The following is a 22,044-nucleotide window of genomic DNA, read 5'->3' on the forward strand; positions in this document are numbered from 1 at the left end:
GCATCGTGGCAATCCATGAATAGGTCTCTTGCCACTACTAGGAATTTGTGAAGGATGTTCATCAAAGTCTTATAATTTTAAGCCTAAGGGGGAAACTAATACCAGTTTGAGAACTTCTTGTAAGATACTGGCATCTAGAAGAAAAAGTCTCACAGCTCTTCAGGTGGTTATTTCCTTGCAGTGGCCTTTTGGAGGAGAGGGCCAAAACCAAAAGAAAACAACAGAAAAAGCTTTTTCCAGCACACTGTGCTGCCTATCAAATCAATGGTGTGGATAGCTGTTTGGCTAACTGGTTACCCCCCTGCTCAAATAAGGCTCCAAGCAGCCTATCTGCCCATACAAGGGGTACCCCTGGTCACGTATACCCCACACATAACACACCAGTTCCTGCAAACTAAGCAGCCTGCTGAGCAGCACAAAATAAGCACCCTCCAGTGGGACAGAAAGAGCACAAACTGCCCAAACAAGACCAAGCTTATACTTCCCTGAACTGTATCAGGGAAAATTTTGTCTGCTGGCTCAAACTTTTAACACTCATTGGGTTCCTTATAATGCAGGATAGAGATTCACTTGTATTTGCATGACAGCCCAGTGTCTGTGAAAACCCCTAGACCTCCAAACATCTCAAGCTTCTCCAACACTTCATTTTGATGATTTTTTTGCCAAGTAATTCAGATAATTTCAGATCAGTAATTATCATTATTATCTCATGGCAAAAATAGTCTGAGGTTAGATTCTTCTACATTCTACAATCCTTTCCCACTGTTCTGACAGGCAAAAAGGCATCTTAGTGTCATAAGACTCCTCTGCCTGTTGTAATCAAAGGGCCATAGAAATGTAATTGACAGCCAGCCTAATGCAAGTAGACAAGTGCCTTTGATGTTATTAGTCCTTGGCACAGCAAAATAAAATTCTGAAGGAAATTTTGGAATAGGTTTATAGAATTGGGCAAAATGTGGCAGATACTTGAATCCGAATTGCCTGTTCTCTACCTGTGTGATAGTTGCAGCACTTGGCTCTTGTGCAATTGATTTCTTATCTTTTATTAGCCCTGCTTTTCTCTTGGAAAGCAGTTAAACATTGAGCTGCAGCTATAGATTGTGTTTCCTAGTATAAATACAACAAGAGAAGAAAGTAACAAACCAAGGGGTACTTGGGGTACTTCTGCTTCCCCAGTTAATACTGGCTGTCATAAAATGTCCATCCAGATCTTTAGCCTGCAAGTTAATCTTTTAAGTGTTCCTCTCACCTAGCTGCAAAAGTCTTAGATCAAACTTGATGGGGCCCTGAGCAACCTGCTCTAGTTGGAGATGTCCCTGTTTGCTGCAAGGGGTTTGAATACGATGACCTTTGAGGGTCCCTTCCAACCCCATGCACTGATACCTTAATTACTTGTGAGGTGCACCCACTCTCAAAAATGTGCTGTATACTTCAAACTGCCATCCATGATGCCATTGCTGATAAACTACCTAGTGCCCACTGTTTAATGGGCTTCTGAGAATTCCCCTCTTCTGTTTGGCCTACTCTGGTACAATGCCTGTGTCTAAAACACTGAGCTAGCCCTTCTAGTGTGCCTAAATTTCTGCATGTCTGTTCCATAGTCTAAGACAAGACCTTGAGGGATAGTTTGATGTGCTCCAGACTGAGGGTCTTAACTATGAGGGCCCATACAAACTAAGCTCCAGTCATTTCTGGGGCTGGTGCCTATCAATCTCATCAGTGTGCAGCGGAAACACCCTGACGTACACATCTAACCCTGCCACTGTCACTCCCAAGAGTGTCCTAGCTCCCCTGACAGCCTGCCCCAATGCTGACAGCGTAGTTAAGTGCCTATAGAGAACTTCCAGCTTTAGGAGATGACAGATGCATTTGAGGGAAGTTGATACTAATCCAGTCTTCTCCTTAGCACAGACAGTTAAAACCTCTCGATGCTGTTCAGCTGGTCAAGTTTGTTACCAAGACATGAACTGGTTAAAACCAATCCAGTGGTACTAACACAGGCATGTTAGAAATTCAAAGGGTTATTGAGTTTCACTTCACTAAAGCTAGCTTACCCTCAAGACATTTCTCACAGTCTGAGTGAAACATGCTGCTACTACTATTAGCTCTACAACTAGTGGCTTTTCTGGCTGAAATCATTCCTGTGCACACCCTGAATGTTCAGTCAATAACTATGGGTTTAATGGACTGTGAACCTGATCAACAGCTCTGCTGGAAACTCTGAGAGAGAGACTACCTTCTCTCCTCTCCCACTGCCCACTGCACAAGGCAAAGAAAGGTAAATTGCAGTTAGAAGTTTAAATCCTTCCAGAAATTAACTGGTGCAAAGATGCCAGTTGCTTATCAGGTCTTTTGCTGAACTTCTGACCGATTTAACCCTGATTTTTTCTGCAAGATTTAATTAATTTGAGTCAGTTTTTAGACTAGCAAACAAGAAAAAGGCAATATTCAATGTTTAAAGTAGCATTTTAAGTATGGGTATGTTCAGAAAAGTGGGATCTTCTCTCCTGCAGTGAGCAACTGGGAAGAGAAATCACAGACAATCTTAGCAGCACTACTCAAATACGGTACAGATGACTAACATCCTCACAATGCTGGAAAAAGATTGGCAAGCTACCACGAGGTGCATGAGCTATAAAAACAGGACGTGCTGGTGTACTAAACCTTGACAAATGGGCAGATTATCCCATGTTCCATCGTCTTGACATATTGAAACCATGTTGTCTAAGTCAGGGTAACGGATCTGGAATCCTTCATGACAGCTGATTATTAATTTATCGCCAGTCCTGTATGTCTTGTTATGAATCTCTGCATCTTCAACATGTGGAACAAGGCAATCTGTGACTTCATGAAAACAAGACAACAAAAGTAACTTAATTAAAAAACCAACCCAAAACATGGCTAGATGCTCAATAATCAAGCTCTTAAGCAAAAATTATCAGCTAATGGACGTGCTCTCCTTTAAACCATTTGGACAATACATGCATTTCAGTAAGCATGCCCTTCCTGTAGCTAACCATCAGTAACAAAGTTTATAGCACTTCAGTAGAAGCTGATGTCCTACAACAATGGAGCATTCCCCCAGACTTTTATAAACAAACAAAATGAAGGGTGTTTAGGAAGACCAGGTTTAATTTTGTCCTTCCAGTCAAATTACACCATGCGGTCTGGCTCTCCCAAAGTCCCTTCTGAAGGCAGACTCTTTGACAGCACTAAGGACAGGACAAAAGAAAAGATAAAGTACAGATATGACACGAGGAATACAGAAATAACCCTGCAGTTTTAGCAGAGAGACAGATGAAAATCAGGTACATTTACAAGGGTTTATCCAGCTCTTTCCCACAGAGTTTGTCATGATAACATCTTTACTTTAATTGAGAATTTCTTCACTTTAATCTCATTGATTCTGTTTTAAATCAGAGAAAATTATGTGCCTGAATCCACATGCCTTTAGAGGGTGTGATTTTTAAGGCCCTGAATGCTTGTAGAAGACTCTCAGCAAGGGAAATGACTGCAAACCTCTGGTGATATTCAGGCATAGTCTCTGTTACCTGTCTGCGATAGATGTATTAGACAGGCTTATATTTCACTGCATAAACCAGTGCCAAAGACACCAAAATGTAAAACAAACCCCAGAAGACTGAAAAATGAAAGATGTGGAAAGTGAGAGGAAAGGGTGAGGCAGGGTAAAAATCCCTCTGCTAATACTGAATAATTAAGAGACCAGCCAAGACTATATGAAGGAATAGTTCAGGTGACTCTAAAGTTCATCCTCCTCATAATGCACAGTGAGATTTAACAGAAGAGAGGAAAAGATTAAATATTGGGAAAATATAATCAAAAAAATATCTCTTTGTCTGCCAGCAGTCAATCCAAGACAGAGATGATAATAAAAGTTTCCAGGCATCAAAACCTACAAAGTATTAAAACCAAAACCCAAAAGCCAATACAGTAAAAATGCAAGGCTGTTTTATGTTGTTTGTTGCTTGTTTGGGGTTTTTTTTCCCCAACACAAGAGACAATTATCTGCATTTTAAAATGCAATATTTATCAAAAAAAAAAAGAGAGAAGCTTCAGAAGTCCCTGGAGACTTCTGCCATTTTCATGGGTAATTCTCTCTAAAGAGGAAGCAGCAGCTCCGAATTTGTGTTTAGCAATTAACTGACAGCATGCACAGAGTAAAGTGGTAGCAACAGCTTGCTTGTTTGCATAGAAGTCCAACTAGGAGGAAGATAAACTGCCATTCAGCATAGCACACACTAACTACTAAGAGCAAGTGCATTTCATAATGTATTTATTTATTTAGGCAAACTAGAGGATCTATTACTCCAAGACTCCATCACTAAATCTTATTAATATGGAGAGTGTTGCTTCCCCAGTGGAAATGTACTTTCCTTTGTACTTTGCTATTATAGAGATGTTTTCTAAAAGACATGGTGCTTGGCTGTGGTACTTTTAGTATGGGTTCTGAACACATTATTAGTCAGGCACTCAGAACCTGCAGCAAGACATTCTACCAGAATGTATTCATTTATAAATGCCTGACTCTGCGAGGGTGTGTACTCTAACAGAAGGCTGTAAAATGCTCTGGGCTGAGGCTGCAGACATCACCTTCAAAGACTGCAGTTTTCTCTCGTTGGCAAGTTAATCAGCACAGGAGACAGAAGAGGATACCCCATAAGAAATGTCTGACATTAAGCCTTGAATGCTGTCATGAAGAGATTGCCCTGGGCATCCTGGAGGATGGGATGAGATAGATGGGGATCCTGCTCCGGGGCCATACACGAGGAGGTCAGAGATGGATGTCGGAAGATAATGTCAATGAACAGCTCACTCTCTCGGCATAGCAGCTGTCTGTTGCTATACAAATGAAAGAGGTGTGTGTACATACACAGCAGTGAAAGATGAAATTTCACTTTCAAAGCAAGGGAGATTGATTCTGTAACAATGACCTATTTCAGCAACTTCATCCCCCTTATTCCAAGTAATAGCTACAGATCGAATCATTCTAATCGTCTAGATGGTGGCAGAGAACGGTGATAAGTTGCTCACTGTATCATCCTTTGCCTGAGACATCCTAGCTGACTTTGATAACAGGGTCTATTACAAGCCCCAGATAAATGTGAGACCAATAGACCACAATATTACATCTCTTTTTTCCAGATGCCTTGAAAGGAAACGCTTCCCCACCAGCTGAATTTGTATTGTTTAGCACTTAGGCATAAATTGCAGCAGCCACCTTGCTGCAGACAACTGTATTAGCTGGCATGAATTCCACTTGGAAAAGCTGTAAGTGACTGGATTTAAAATGTCCTGTCCTAGAACATAAACTGCTTTATTCTAAGTATTTTGCAGCAAATCCACGGAAGCTGCTAAACTGTTTAAGGGAATACAGGATCTTTAACAAGCCAGGAACAGCAGTGGGTATGACTTACACTCCCTCCTGGCAGTTTTATGTGATCTCCTTATGTCCACCCTGTGAAGGTTAAAATGGGACAGCCAAAAGAATGCTCTCATTAGGAATACATTTCTTATCTTACAAAGACACAAAGAGATGGGATGCAGCCAGCAGGCCCAACAGCCTCCCACGTGCAAGGGCTCATCTTGACCTGTACAACTCTTGCTCTCTACAAGTAGCTGAAAGGAGGTGTTTGCCTCTTCCCTCAAGTAACTAATGACAGGACAAGAAGCAATGGCCTCAAGCTGTACCCAGGGAAGCTTAGGTTGGATAACAGTGAAAAGAGTGGTCAGGCATTGGAACAGGCTGCCCAGGGAGGTGGTGAAGTCACTGTCCCTGGAGGTGTTCAAGAAAGGATTGGATGTGGCACTTGGAGCCATGGTTTAGTTGTCAGGAGGTATTAGATATTAGGTAATAGGTTGGACTTGATGATCTCTGAGGTCTTTTCCAACTTTGTTGATTCTATGATTCTATGAATGAAAGGACAGCTCACCTAGACCTTGCCCTCTTAAAAGCAAACATTTAAGATCAGTATTGTCTGGGTTCTTTTACTAGAGCTAAATCCACAGCACTGTGTTAGTAGGATAGTTCTGTGGATGACAAACACTATTTCAGTGCATATTAAATAACTCTTTCTTTATTGTCCTTGCTTGTATTACAACTTTGCCCAAGATCTGTGGCCATTGTGCTGAGCACAGATTAAAAACATCTTTGGTGATGTGCTTGTACCCAAGCTTAAGAAGCAGCAAACAATGGGCAAGGGATGTAACAGATGAAGAAATAAAAATATTTCAGTCACTTCAGATCCAGGGACAAAGGCAAAGAGAAATGAGGGCTAAATATCCTCAGGAAACCTGTAGCCAAACTTTGTACTAGTCCACTACTTTCACTGTAGGTTCATCATCCCTCTCAGTGGCAGAATGAGGCACTAAAGACATCAAGAAGTTGTCTGTCTGTAGAAGCACTGGGAGAGAAGGGCACAGTTCTTCACTTGGTTGCCATCTCCATGCAGGCTGTAAATTTAGATTCAATCTCATAGGAAAGAGGTAGCATTTGTTCCAAGTAGGGCAACAGACTCAGCAGCCACATTATCACAGTAGGAGAAGATTAAATTAAAGTGTGAACAACATGACATATTGCTCTTAAAGAGTAAATACAAGATTCAGCCTTAGAGCTTTGGTATTTATGTGCTTAACTGTATTAAAATTGATGTAAGTTCCAGTCACAACATGCTGTAGATCAACCTGAGACTGCAACTCCAAGCACACAGACTTTTGACAGGGCATTCATTGGGCACCTAGTCATGCAACTTCGTTCTCATACCGACACTTAACATCTCCTGCCTCTTAACAAGAAATGACAGACCTATAAAATCAAATTGATTGGATGAAGAGCTCCAGGCCAACGTATTAGTGTGGAGATCAATTACATTCTGAAGCAGGTTGCTTTACTTCCTTAGGTAAATGGCATTCGTTTGTAATTAGAGATCATTCTAGTAAACACATGATGACAATTAAACATGCAGAACACACAGACATGAAATTGTATTTCATCATCCTTAGTTGAATCCAAGCTCCTGAGATTAACTTAAAATGATCTTCAAAGTGCTGAGTGTTTTCACTGTTCAAGCTGGCTCTACCTGACACCTGCACAGCCCGGGATGAGAGGTGTGTACGGCACACATAGCACACTTGGCAGTCTGCCCCTGCCTTCAATGGGGAAAAGCAATATAACTTTTATTTGGCCATGTGATGGCTAATGATGGATGGCTAAACATAACTTGGCACTCCTCCAGTAGCTGCTACAAATTTAAAATGTCTTTTTATGTATAATTACAGAATTTCTGCAATGAGGAGTTTTATGTCTGTCATTAGACAGCTGAGAATGGCAAATTCTGTTATAATTCCTCCTTAGCTGTTCTCCAGATGGGCCAGGTTCCTACACAGCCCACCTCCCTGTCATGTTGCTCTCAATGAAGGCCACAAAGATGACCAGAGGACTGGAGCACCTGCCCTATGGTGCCAGATTTGGGGCTGTTCAGCCTGGAGATGAGAAGGCTCCAGGGAGACCTTTCAGCGGCCTTCCAGTACTTGAAGGGGAACTTCAGGAAAGCTGGGGAGGGACCTTTTACAAGGGCTTGTAGTGATAGGGTAAAGGGAATGGATTGAAGCTGGAAGAGGGCAAATTTAGACCAGATATTAGGAAAAAATTATTTACAGTAAGGGTCCTGAGACACTGGAACAGGGAGATTGTGGATGCCCCCTCCCTAGAGGTGTTCAAGGCCAGGCTAGACAAGGCCTTGAGCAACCTGATCTAGTGGAAGGTGTCTCTGGCCATGGCAGGGGTGGGTGGGACTAGATGATCTTTAGGGTCCTTTCCAACCCAAACCATTCTATGATTCCACTCCCAATACACAAAATGGTGCCTCTAAAAAGCACCTGGACAAATAGTTCTCATGGATTGCCACTGAACCTTTGCTTAGTGTTTCTTCAGAATCAGTGGCTGTATTGTATATTTGAAAGAAGGTTCTGTCAGGTTTGGGGGTTTTTTTGGTTACCCATTGCTAAGCCCTAGGAGGGTTTTAATAATACCTGAGGTTCTATTACACAGTTAGCCAGGAAAAGACTTAAGCACTTGCTTCACTAAATCAGAGCCCTACCCTTCAGTCCTAATAATAAAAAGCATTTTTTGGTGAATGCCTGATTTTGAGAACAGAACTTTAACAAGACTAATCACATAATTACAGTTATGCTGGAGCTTAAGTGCTTTACTTGATCAGAGCACTGGCCAGCAATCCTTTTTAAGTGTTCTGTGCTGTAAAGTAATGATTATCTCTTAAGCCACTGTTATCACACCATCCATCACACTCTCATCTTCCAATTTCTTTCTCTTTTGAAAACACCTGGCTCGAGAGTTGATGACACTGACATCAGCAGCAGGTTGGCTGTTGATGGCTTTGTGACCTACTGATTTCCACTGGAGTGGGGGGCCTGGGAAAAGGTTTGTATTATTTGGCAAAACATGGCAATGCTTGTTTTGACAGCTACAGTGGATGATATAGGCACTCTTTCAAAGATGCTCATCAAAATTCCTAGAAGCTACCTGCAGCAGTCAAGTGTTGTAGGTTAGGGATTAATTGTAAAACCACAGAGATAAAAGTCCTCCAGAGGACTAGAAAATCCCAAGAGGGAGGCGCACACAGGTAATTTGTTATTCTATTCCCTTTTCCTGTAGCTCCCTATATAAGGAGCAGACTTTCCAGTCAGCTCTCTCTCTCACACACACAGAATCACAGAATTTTAGGGGCTGGAAGGCACCTTGAAAGATCATCCAGTCCAAACCCCCTGCCAGAGCAGGGTCACCTACACCAGATTACACAGGAACACATCCAGGCAAGTTTTGAATATCTCCTGAGAGGGAGACTCCACAACCTCCCTGGGCAGCCTGTTCCAGGGCCCTGTCACCCTCACAGGGAAAAAAAATTGCCACATATTTATGTGAAACCTCCTATGCCTCAACTTCTACCCATTGCCCCTTGTCCTGTCATTGGGCATCACCCAGCAGAGCCTGGCTCCATCCTCTCAGGACTCACCCTTCACATATTTATAAACATTGATGGGGTCACAATCACAGAGTTATTGAGGCTGGAAAAGACCTCTGAGATGATCAAGTCCAGCCTATGAGCTAAGACGAGGACATCAGCTAAACCATGCCACCAAGTGCCACATCTAACATGTTCTTAAAGACCTCCAGTGATGGCAACCCCACCACCTCCCTGGGCAGTCTGTTCCAGCTGTCTCTCCAGACATGTGGCTTTGGCTTTGGCCTGGAGCATGAGGGAGGTGTGGCTGGCTGGAGAATATTTATTTCTGCACCATTGAGGCCTATCTCAGGGCTTCATTGAGGCAAACCTGAGACCTAGCAGAGGCTTGGCAGAAGCCTAACTGGGGCCTAGCATGGGGAAGGCTAAGCCGGGGCCGATTCTGAATGTACATATGTCCCTTGACTTTGGTGCCCTTTGTATTTTGTTTGCTTTTGTAAAGAGTATTTCTGTGTGAGTGGTTTTATTTACTCCTTTGGGGTAAAATAAATTCATAGAATCATAGAATCAACAAGGTTGGAAAAGACCTCAAAGATCATCAAGTCCAACCTGTCACCCAACACCTCATGACTACTAAACCTTGGCTTCAAGTTCCACATCCAATCCCCTCTTGAACACCTCCAAGGACGGTGACTCCACCACCTCCCTGGGCAGCACATTCCAATGGGCATCACTCTCTCTGTATAGAACTTCTTCCTAACCTCCAGCCTAAACCTCTCCTGGCACAGCTTGAGAATGTGTCCTCTTGTTCTGGTGCTGGTTGCCTGGGAGAAGAGACCAAGCCCTACCTGGCTACTACCTCCCTTCAGGTAGTTGTAGAGAGCCACAAGGTCTCCCCTGAGCCTCTTCTTCTCCAGGCTAAACAATCCCAGTTCCCTCAGCCCCTCCTCATAGGGCTTGTGCTCGAGGCCTCTCCCCAGCCTCATTGCCCTTCTCTGTCCTCAGTCCAGAGCTGTTTTAGCTCAAACCAAGAAAACAGTTTTCCCAAGCATGATAGCTTTTTCTGGCAGTGCAAATGCCCAGGTCAGACACATGCTGCTGTCACTCTGCAAGTGTTTTTCTCTTAAATAACCATGAGATGAGAGACAGGGGCATTTATTAAAGGTGGCTGGAACAGGAGAGGGCAGGATTTGCAAACATTCTTTATTTTTAAAGGCATCGGGTTGCTTCTTCAAGGCTGACCCATGCCAATTATGGCCAGGTGTCATTGGCCCCCATTGCCTTTACATTGTATGCATCAGCTGTCATTTCAGTGCATACCATGAGACAGCTCACAACTGTGCCCCTCACAGCTCTGTGTCCTGTGGCCTCTTGTGTCCAGGAGTCCACATTTTACAAGGACCAGCTCACAACTGTGCCCCTCACAGCTCTGTGTCCTGTGGCCTCACGTGTCCAGGAGTCCACATTTTACAAAGACCTCTCCTGCCAACAGGGCAGCTACCTGGAAGACTACAGACTATTTACCAGTTGCTTCTGGCTATTCTCTCCAATATTTCATGCAATGCTTTTACACAGACCACTGTTTAGGGTTCTTCCCTCACATGTATGTCCTGAGTGTGGTCCTCCCAGTCCTTGCTTGCTCTTGTTAACTTCACACCCCCTGTCTTCAGTATTCAGTATTCAGTATCACTAAGGTTGGAAGAGACCTCAAAGATCATCGAGTCCAACCTGTCACCACAGACCTCATGGCACAGGATTCTAATGCCCACCCACTCATCAGCTCAAACAAGTACCTGCAGTTTTCACACATGCTGAGTGATGCATGATCCTATGTGGTAAGTGGTTAAGACCCAAATAAGTCTTCAGCTACTTTTGAATGAAGATCATATATTTATCTGATGTTAAATGATGGAAGGTGTCCTGAAAGAATTTATATTGCTCTACCTTGAAGACAATAATGCAGTGGTGAATGACTTCAGTGGAGAAATGACAAGACTAAAATGTACATGCTTGGTTTAGCTCACACCTTTCTTGTCTGTTGATTTTAGTAGCTCTCTTGACCAAAAATAAATCAACAAAAAGAACAAGGGATGTCTTTAACGTGCTTCATGAAATAAATTGTGCTGCCTGGATGTATTTTGACCAAAATTTGCACTTAGGGTATGGGCAACATGATCTAGGTGAAACTTGCTTTAGCAGGGGGGTTGAACTGGATGAACTCCAGAGGTCTCTTCCAACACATGCCATTCTGTGATTCCATCTGATTCTATGCCATTCAGATTAACCTTGCCTTTATCTAACTCCTAGAAGATGAGAGTAATTTAATGTCCTGATTATTTAAAACCCAATCCAATGTTTAAATATAAAAGCAAGAAACTGATTTGTGCCATTACAGACTGAATTATCTCAAAGCAAACTTCTGCTGTGACTTTACACTCGTGCAGTCCATGCATATTTGATTTTCCTACTTGAACCATGCACATGGCATCAAATATAATTATTTTAAACTACCATTTAACAGAAACAGAAGCCTTGGAGTTTCATTATATTTTTCCTAGTAAAATACTGTAGAAAGGAGCATTAAGAAGGCAATATTAATACATAGTTACAAATGGTTTACATATGCTAGGAGTTGGGGGGTTTTCTCTCTCCATCAGTTTGTAACTAGTTGAAAGGAGAAATGCATTATCTTTTTTTCTTCAGATTTATGTCCCTTCCAACACAAGCTTCCATGCATACACACAACCTCTCACAATATACATGTAACTGACAAATGGGAGTTATGGATGGGAAAGTAAAGCACATGTCGAAAAAGACACAGTGAAACGGGCTCCAGTCTTTTGTGTTTTGTGCTGAGAAACACAGATTATGGTACACAGACAAGTGAGAAAAGCTGACACTGGTGAAGTGCTTTAAGAAAACTGACTTACCTTCTTGTAGGCACACAGGTTTATCACTTGGTTTCCAGCTCAGGGAGCCATTAAAGTGTCTCACACAAAGTTTTTTTGAAGTACCGTTAAGCCTGTATCCTTCTTGGCAGTGAAAGCGGACTACCACACTTTCAAAGAAAACACCTGCACTGGGTGTCTTGTATCCATGTTCAGGAGCTCCAGGATCAGCACAAGCATGTAAGTCATCAAACCCTGTACCAGACAAAGATACAATCAAACTTTGTTCACTTACGCTCATGCAGCTGCATTTGTACTTCTTCGAGTTGTTTAACCTCCATGGGGGCCTCTTACCTTCCATTAATATACCACTAGCAACACTACTTGGGTACCAGGTATGCCAGAGATGGGACAGGACCAACCCTCAGATACAGCAGAGGTACTCAAGTGACAGAAGTACTCCTATCTTGCTGTGCAGCTGCTGAGGAAGTCAACCACACTCCTCAGCAGCTGACCTGGATAAAAATAAAGCACTTGACCCAACCTACCAGTGGGGATTGTGCAGTAATGTATCTGTAATTACTCTTGGGGACTATGGGATTTTGGAGGTCTGGTGCAGTCACTGGAAAAAATAATGTGTGAGAAGCAGAGAGGAAGAGGAAATAAAAGGGCATGAAACCTATCTGCCATCCAAAGACATAATAACTAAACCAGAAGTTGAGATTCTGCAGTTGTATTAGGTGCTAGGAGATTTCAAGCTGGGAAGGATCCATACCATAGGGAAGAGGGGCACAGTGATGTTGGATGTATGTGAATCCCCTCCCACACTGCCTTGGTAGCTCTACCAAATTCTTAAAGAACTGATATGAGAGTGCTGTATGACTGCAGTGATGCCAGAAGGGACTTTGTGGAGCCTTTTACTTCCACAAAATAAAACTGTAAAACAACAAACGAAACCCCAACAGTTGCAATCATAAAATGGAACTGTTTATCACTTCATCAGGATAATTTCAATGGCATTTGCATAAACTGAAGCTTTTCCCTTTTTTTTTTTTCCCCTGCAAAGCAACAGAGGTTTAGTGCAGCACTGAACAAGTACTGCATACTGAAAAAGCAAACAGCTTTGCAACAGGAACAGCAGGGGGGCAATTAATGCCAGTGGGAGGGATGCCTGGAAAAGTTGCAAATCATCCTATTGTAGCTTTAATGTTTGCTTTTTAAAGACTGGTATCAGGGAGACCCAGCTACTTTCTGCCTCAGAAGGATGGAGTGCTTCCGTGGTACAGTCAGAGAGAAGGAAAATACTACAGGAGAAGACTTCTCAAAACAAATCTCCATTTCCTGAGGCCAAATCGTTCCCTCCACCAAAGGGCTCAAAGTGACGCTGTGGCAGCCAAATGGGGAGAACTGAGGGTGGTAAAAGGCTCTTGCATTTGAACAATGAATTTCTCCCTTCAGTGCCCTGTCTGAAGGCTTGCCAGTGAAGAAAAGCAGCACACACCAAACCACTGTGCTGCATGCCCAATTGCCTGCCCCTGCTAGCAGAATAGGAAACACCGTGGGGGTCACCAGAGAGGACTGCATTTTCCTGACTCCACACAGAGCTGATTTTATGTTGAGTCCAGGTCACTGCTCTGGACTGCTCCTCCAAGCTACAACTTCCAGAAGCTGACCTGATGGCCAGAACCCAGCCAAATAGCTATGTGCTGTGCATGCCAGAGAGAGCCATCACCTGCACCCAGCCTCTGCCTCTCTGCAGTGCTCCAATTCCCAGGCCACTGACCTAAAGCAATTGCACTAGTGTCCCCTCTCTTTGCACTGCTGAGTGTCCTCTCTTGGCACAAGAGCAGCAGGGCATCTACTCTTATCATCTACTCCTCCACCCAAGGAAGTCTGTTTTGAGAACTGAAGTGTCAGTGCTTCAAGTCAAACAGATCTCTGCATTTCACCCCTGCTCATCTCTGCTCACTCATCTCAAGATGTCCAGTGCAAATTGGCCAAGATGCTCCAGCAACTGCCAACATGATGAACAAGGAGTAGTACAATCATCATGTTCATTGGATTACATATTGTAGGCCATACTTAGTAATAAAGAAGGGCTGACCATTTTTACTGGAGATTCAAAAGAAGCTTTGTTATGCTTCAGGCAGCAAATCCATATCCTTCAGTGAAGCCAGTGATGATCTTATTTGTTTTCCATTAAGCCAAGGGATAACATGACATTTAGTTCAATTGTGCTACTTTGATAATCTCAGAATTTGCAGTCAGGCAAGGAATATTATAACCCACCTTGGAATATGTGTCCTTTCTTACTAGCTGCATCAGGGAAAAGTACACAACTGCCTACTACTGTGCCTCTGCAACAACAGGAAAAAAATGGAAAGGTGCTGAGGTCACAAACAATTTGCCTGGTGAGAAAAAGAACAACAACAAAACAAGTAAGCCAAGCTCATTTCTCAGTTTTCATTATGTCAAGTATGCAAAGTTAAGAGATTTTGGGGTTGTCAGCACAAAACCCAACACAGAAGGCAAAACATTCTTCTTGTTTTTTTCCACTGGTGACCCTACTGCCACTTTTCTGGTGACCTTTCACAAAGAAAGATTTTCATTCCTCCTAGGGTTTGTGTTTTTTTGCAGTAAGTTGGTCTCTTAGGTTCTTCTTCTTGAGCACAGTTTGTGAGCAGACCAATCTGTCCTCAAGGGAAATTCCCAAGAAGGAACTGGAACACAAATGGAAAAATTTAATTATGTATCCTCTAGTTTCTACAAAGCCAGCAGCCAGCTGTTATTCAGCTACTGAGCAAGAGATGACACAAGGAATCAGCACAGGATCACTGCTTGTTCCTGAAGCTAGGAAGGAGGAAAAGCCCCAGGGAATAGCCAGTTAGGAGGATTACATGTGCAGTATGGTAGCTTCTCATGGTATGATCATGAAGGCAAAGCAAACAAAATCTCAGCTCCATCTTTTCTCCACAGATATCAACAGTACCTACGGCCCAAATTATAGTCCTACTAAGATTAGTAGAAGCCACTTGTACAGCAAGCTCCTTTTAGAAGATGTGTATGGTCCAGGCACAAAGCAGTGAGGCCAGTGCTCTGCCATCTCTTCCTGTGAGAAAGAGGCAAGGACACTTTCAAGGGGGGTATAGTGAAGGTGGCCACGCACTCAGAGGGCATTGCAGGTGTTTCTACGTGGTCTTTACTGTCTAGAGAAGCCAGGAATTGCTCTGATTTTCTTCACAACAGTTGCTTCTCTCTTGCACAAGAGGTGTGCTGAGTATTTCAACAGCTTATGTAGTCCAGAGCTAAGTCTACCAGCATAAAATGTCTGGTAACAGTATTCAAGAAGAAACACCTCTAAGAACTGGCATTCTCCTCTTGTCCTTAATGATAGCAGGCCAGGTCCATTTGCATAATAAGCTTTTTCCATGTGATCTCATCTAGTTAAGCTTCACCCTATCAGAAATGAGTAAATGCAGCTTGGTAAATTAGGTATTTATTTTTTCTCATGCAATCTTTAGTTTCTTTCCTTTTTTGAAGCCAAGCATTTAAAAGCAGCTCCTCAAAGCATTTTTATAATGGCAGGAGTAGTCTCACATTAGAGATAGGACATCTTTTGCTTTGGTCCCTTTAGAACTAGATGGAACCAATCAAAACATTTCTCAGTCAAAGCCATAAGATAAGACCCTGGAAAGGGCCACAGAAGTTACATAAATAGGAAAGCAAATAACAGAAAGGTTCTAACAGAAAGGTGTTATCCTGCAAGAAAAGAGTGTGTCAGATAAGATTAAAAAAAATAGTAACTTAGAACTAAACCAGATTCTGTTTCTGTGTAAAACTATCAAGGAGTCTTTGGGGGAAAAGAAAGAAACCTTACTTTGACTACTGGAGTTTCTCTCTTACAAAGAGGGATGGGGGAATCATCAGCTAGTAAAACCTACACAACACACTTGTGAAAGCAGTAAATTTTCATGTTGTCTACATAATAAAAAAATCAGCAGAGCCACCAGCCATCATCATAATCAATACTGCAGCACTAGCAACAACTTTATGGGATGCTACTGTGTGGCTTTAAATCTCTCAAATAAAGACCACACAATTACTGTTGAAACTGACAGTTCAATAACTGAAGGACTTTAATGCTTAGTCTTTGGTTGCAGGCTTTCTGCATCATGGCACCTTTAAGGGATGTTGTTTATAAATAGAGTGAACAATAAGACCTTCTGTTAAGGTTGGTGAGGCCGTCCTCAGCAGTAAAACATGCAGCTGATAAAGCATATCTTTTGGTTGTGGTAGTTAAGATATTTCTTCTGTAGAAACAACAGCAGATTATGAGAAAATATAAATGCTCTTAACCTGGATAAAATCTAAACAGTTTATATGGGTTCCTATTTTACCTAAACTACTTGGGATTGTCAGTCAGATAAACATGATGACAGTTCATCAGAAGACTGAAAAATAAGCAATGGCCTCTCTGGGGTGGAAAATAAAGCACTGTATTTCTTTGAACTGGACTGTAGTTCTAGAATCCTGTGTTATATGTACTCTAATATATAGTGATTCATCTCATCCCCAATGAAAAGCTTGAAATACTGGAAGCCAGGGGGAAATGACATTGGTGATGACAAGAAGTCATGATAGCCATGACTAAACTTCAGACATGCCTTGGAAAAAAAAGCTGGAGGAAGAATCTCTCAGCTCTTCCTCTCCATTTCTCCACATCTTTTTCTCAGTTTCCTCTTTTGTTTTCCTGATTTCCCTCTTCTATTACCTCCATATCTTACAGCTCCCCATAAATTTGTGGTGCTGGCAAGGTGATTTCTAATCTAGACTTGATGGACTTCTCTGCCTCTATAGCTGCATTTGAGTGACACACTGCTGATGCATACTACTCAGAAATGGCTGCACTCATTCTTGAACACAGACATCACATTCCAATTTGTTACATCCTCACAGTGAAGGAAGAGTGGCCTATGATGTGTAATGATATTAAAGACACAGAGCATTTTCAGTATTTTTCTTCAGTATGATGGAGAATGGGCTTCTACAGCAACACCTGCATCTGGGGTCATTAAATCAGCAAGTCCTTTCTATCTCAGTCAGGAGTAGGGGCTTTGCAGCTTGTGGCAGGACCAAACTGCCAGCATGCACATTTCAGAAGGAGTCTGTAAACACTGCAGGAGCAGGTTATCTTAGGCCAGCTCTCAGTAAAAAAGTCATATTAGGCAGAATATAAAGCAGAAGGGCCAGAAGTGCAAGAGCGCTGAGGGCTTGCTTGTCTCATACAAAGGAAAAGTCATTTTCTTCCCTTGAAGAGTTTCTGCCCTTTTTTTTCTGTGAAAGCCACACAGGCACAACATTTTGTGCCACTGGCTGTTTATACCTTCTTGCTGTTGATGATGTTAATTGAACTACCCACATAGCCCTGTAACAAGAAAAGGAAGGATGTGCTCCAATTAGCATCTAGCCTTGGCAGTGAAATGAAATTATAAACCTGTGATTTCATTAGTGAAATGCCTGCTAAAATCTAAACTCTCTTTAATCCCTTAAGGGTCACTAATGCTTAAGCTTCCCTGAGACTTCAGCAGCTTTGGAAAAACCCTGCCCTGTTTAAGATGTGAATCACAACCTCCCTTGCTACCCTTGCAGAACATACTCTCAGCTCCCAGCGCTGCTGAATATCCCTCCTCACTCAGCTAAGCCTTATCCAGGGCAGCCTAACAAGCCACTGAAAGAAAGGAAGAAGTTCAAATTACTTTGTAGGAGAAACAGAACAGCAAGTAAGACCTCCAGGGGCTGGGTACTTAGCTTAAGCCACAAGCTGATCTATAAAATCAGGAACACCATTAAGCTTCATTCTTCTTCATATAACCCAAGAGTGTCATAGCAGAAAAGTGGGAAAATCACTGTGCAGTACAGTTCATGAGCACTAAAACCACCCATCTGCAATAAAAAATGAAAATGCAAGCCCTGCATAAAGGGCAACAGGCTCCAAGAGAGACAGTGATCATTCAAAAGGCTGAAACACTGCCTCATTTGCAATTCCCTAGTTTTCTTATCTTTCCATTCCACTTCATGTCCCCTTCTTCCCCAACCCTCGCCTCCCACATGTGTTCTCCATCCTCCTTCACCCCACTTCTTATCCCCCTCCACCCCTAACTAAATCACCACCTACCCATGCACCCTCTATTAAGACCTTCATGCTCCCAAATGTTGCCCACCACCACATTCACCACCTTGCTTTCTCCTCTTCTCAGTGCTCTTAGAAAAGAGCTGTCACTCAGAGAAGCTTCTAAGAGCAATGGCCAGTTCAGCCTTCAAATCCTTACTCAAGGGTGACAAGTCCCTGAGCACTTTTGTACTAAATCAAGCTGACATCTCCCTAGAAAGCCGAAGGATTGATGCTCCCCCCAGAAGGGATACAGGGAACACGAGGAGCCGTGGGCAGGACAAAGTGCCCATGGAGGAAAAAAATGGGCCTTCCAGCAGCTATGCTGAGGCTGCTTCTGCCTGGGAACATCACCAAGGAGAAAGGAGGAAATGCTGTAGCGTCAGCAGGGCAGGTTCAAGGGCCCTGCATAGAAGATTGCAGATGTAATAACAGCATCTTTATTTCAGGGGTCGTGCCTCCAATTAGTTACTCCAATTACTGTTCAGCACTCAGGGATGACCACCTCAGCTGGTGCTTGACCAGTGTCACACAGCAGGGAACAAGCTGAATTTTCTACCCATGGAGGCAGTCACCATTTTTAATTCTGAATGTGATCTTTGACACGGGATTCTTTTATTGCCTTGACATTGAGCTGATGCATGAGGAAAAGCCACTTAGAAATTGCTGGAAAAGGAAGATGGTTTCGACTACAATCAGCAGAGGACTGCAGTAAACACACAGCAAACTAAAAGGATGCATTAGTTTCTTCTCAAAAATTATTTCCTCCTAATTAACATCTTAAACAGCACAGGCCTGTCCCTTTAATCATAACTTCTCTACAATTAATACAGCCATGTCATCTCTGTAAATAAGCCATTTAATTTCTAGTGCAGGAAGCACTTGTTGCTTCCAGCCTTTTGTAACCCAACAAGTCTGGCTGCATAATTTATGAGCCTTATGAAATGTCATATGCTGCTGCATGATCCCCTGAACCTGCCAGCACTTAGGAAGGGAAACAAAAGGCAGAAAGTAAATCTGCTGGTGGCTCTGCTGACAGAGCTCCTTTCTGCTGTGGTTTTATTGCAGAAAGTTACCATGGCTATCCTGGGGCACGAGTCAGGGGGAATGAAAGCTAATTCATCACATGAGAAAATTCCACAACCTCCTCCCAGCTCCCAATCATTTTAACTGGATATTTAGTTTGCAAAGACAGACATAGAAAATGCCTTTGCATGCTGAAGACTAAACAGGCCAGTTCAGCATCAGGCAGAAATATACCTAAAAACCTGAAGCCAAAGGCTGTCCTGCTTTCTGCAAATATAAGCTGAATATTTTCTTCATTTTCATTTATTCATCTAGTTCAGCTGAATAGGATAGGATAGGATAGGATAGGATAGGATAGGATAGGATAGGATAGGATAGGATAGGGTAGAGCAGAGCAGAGCAGAGCAGAGCAGAGCAGAGCAGAATAGAATAGAATAGAATAGAATAGAATAGAATAGAATAGAATAGAATAGAATAGAATAGAATAGAATAGAATAGACAAGGTTGGAAGAGACCTTTGAGATCATTGAATCCAACCCAACACTATTTAGTGCCTTAGGTCACTAAACAGGATTAATAACAATGCAGAAAGCTATGAATCACAGGATCACAGGGTGTCAGGGGTTGGAAGGGATCCAAAGAGATCATCAAGTCCAATTCCCCTGCCAGAGCAGGACCATACAATCTAGCTCAGGTCATAGAGCAGCACATCCAGATGGGCCTTGAAAGTCTCCAGAGAAGAAAACTCCACAACCTCTCTGGGCAGCCTGTTCCAGTGCTCTGTGACCCTTACAGTAAAGAAGTTCCCCCTTGCATTGAGGTGGAACCTCCTGTGCTGCAATTTACATCCATTGCTCCTTGTCCTATCCCAGGGAGCAAGTGAGCAGAGCCTGCCCCCTGCCTCCTGACCCCCAGCCCTCAGGTATTTATAAACATTTATTAAATCCCCTTTCAGTCTTCCCTTTTCCAGACTAAAAAGCCCCAGGTCCCTCAGCCTCTCCTCATCAGGCAGTGCTCCAGTCCCCTAATCATCCTCACTGCCCTCTGCTGGACCCTCTCCAGCAGATTCCTGTCCCTCTTAAACTGGGGAGCCCCAAACTGAATGCAATACTCAAGATAAGGTCTCACTAGGGCAGAGTAGAAGGGGAGGAGAACCTCCCTTGATCTGCTGGACACATTCTTCTTAATACACTCCAGGATCCCATTGGCCTTCTTGGCCAGCAGGGCACACTGTGGCAAAATTAGGCTGGAGGTGAGAAGAAAGTTCTTCACTGAGAGAGTCATTTGTCATTGGAATGTGCTGCCCGGGGAGGTGGTGGAGTCACCATCCCTGGAGGTGTTCAAGAAGGGATTGGACGTGGCACTTGGTGCCATGGTCTAGTCATGAGGTCTGTGGTGACAGGTTGGACTTGATGATCTTTGAGGTCTCTGCCAACCTTGCTGATAAAAGTGACACAAAAGTGTCAAACAAAATAAGCCAAACTCTACTCCCATCGTTTCAAGAATGTTGTGGGCCTGCTGTGTTTGTAAAAAGCAGTATCCAAGTATTGTTGTTTATCTGCCTTGTGTTTTTAACACTCTGGGGGAAAAAAATATTAATTACTGTTGCCATGAGTTAATTTAAACATTTTTAGTCTAGACAGGCATCCCTTAGGAAATACAGGGGGGGGGGGGAAAGGCATAAAAAATGAATCATGAGCTAGTTACTATAGTAATATTTCTTCTAGGCCAATGGCATGTAGCATTATTCATCATAGCAAATCCAAAGTAATGAAATGTCACACTGCTCAGCAAAGATCCTCATTTTTATAAGATGCAGGAATCAAATACTCAGAGGTATGAGTTGGGGGGTTGATATTTATGCTCTAATCAACTACAGCCTTCCCCAGATGAGGCTGTATTTTTATTGCACACCACGGCACGGTAATCCAAAATTTTTCTTTCTGCTTTTCAGCTGTGCTATAGAAATTGATTTTATAGCTTGCCAAGAACAGGCAGAATTGGATATCAGGACAATCAGGATTAATGTGTGAATATTACAACATTAAACTTTTAAACAAAGTGCACACTAGAGAAGATTGAGGAACAAGGGATTTAAAAAGCTGGAAAAGCAGGAAAGCAGACAGAGAGAGTTTCCAGTTTTTGCACTTGAAACCTTACCACAAATCCTCTGATGCTTCTGGATACTCTTGACAGCTCTTTATGCCCCACAGTGATTTTGCTCTCTATGCACCTATCCATGTGACCTTTCCTCTTAGAGGAGCACCTCATCACAGACATCCATTTTTCATTCCCCATTTCTCTGCATATGTTTTGCTTGCTGGTACTTATTGGGTTAGTCTTGCTAAGCTGGGAAATTATTTACCTACAGGTCTAGAATATGTCAAGGAAGATGAGGTGGTCTTGCTGGTTCACCGTTCATTTACATGACTGCCATTGTGCTTGGCACATTTCCTTCGGATCACCCTGCAACTGCAAAGCACTTCCACTCAAGTAAAGATGTCAGGAAACAAGCAGATAATACTCACTGAAAAAAAAAACCCACCACCCTGACTGATTATGGTCCTATTCTCAACTCAAAGAGAACTTCTGGTTTCCTTCTATACAGAAAAGTGACTTCATGTCCCTGTATTCTGCTTTCACGTCCCTGTATCCTGCTAGTACTGTTAGCACCCTCACAGTTTTCAGTATGTTGTTTCTTTTCATGGGAATGCATTTACTGAAGAAAAGTGAAACAAAGTTAGATGTTACTTTCAAAGACTGAGATAAACCCACAAAACTGCACAGAAAAGTAGGAATCCAGATGGGCACTGATAATGAAGCAGAGTCATCACACCAAAATCCCTTCTACTGAAATTGCTACTTTAAAATGCTCTGTCTTGTGAGTTACTCTGGTCAGACTGGAAAAATCAGCAGTAGGTTAAGAAGATGCTGAAGCATATTTTTTCCTTTCTTTTTGATT

At 42.7% G+C, this 22,044-nt stretch overlaps 1 protein-coding gene across 1 annotated transcript in view; it reads right to left on the reverse strand.

Moving 5' to 3' along the window:
* SUSD4 (sushi domain containing 4) overlaps window positions 1–22,044 on the reverse strand; it is a 79,695-nt gene that overhangs the window by 19,419 nt on the left and 38,232 nt on the right. Inside the window, exons 3-4 of the mRNA XM_054170326.1 lie at window positions 11,930–12,142; window positions 2,665–2,844 (exon numbers count right to left, since the gene is read on the reverse strand). Coding sequence (XP_054026301.1) covers window positions 2,665–2,844; window positions 11,930–12,142 — 393 coding nt within the window. The remainder of the gene's footprint in view (window positions 1–2,664; window positions 2,845–11,929; window positions 12,143–22,044) is intronic.

This window comes from Dryobates pubescens, chromosome 2 (genome assembly GCF_014839835.1).
Source record: "Dryobates pubescens isolate bDryPub1 chromosome 2, bDryPub1.pri, whole genome shotgun sequence".
NCBI lineage: Eukaryota > Metazoa > Chordata > Aves > Piciformes > Picidae > Dryobates > Dryobates pubescens.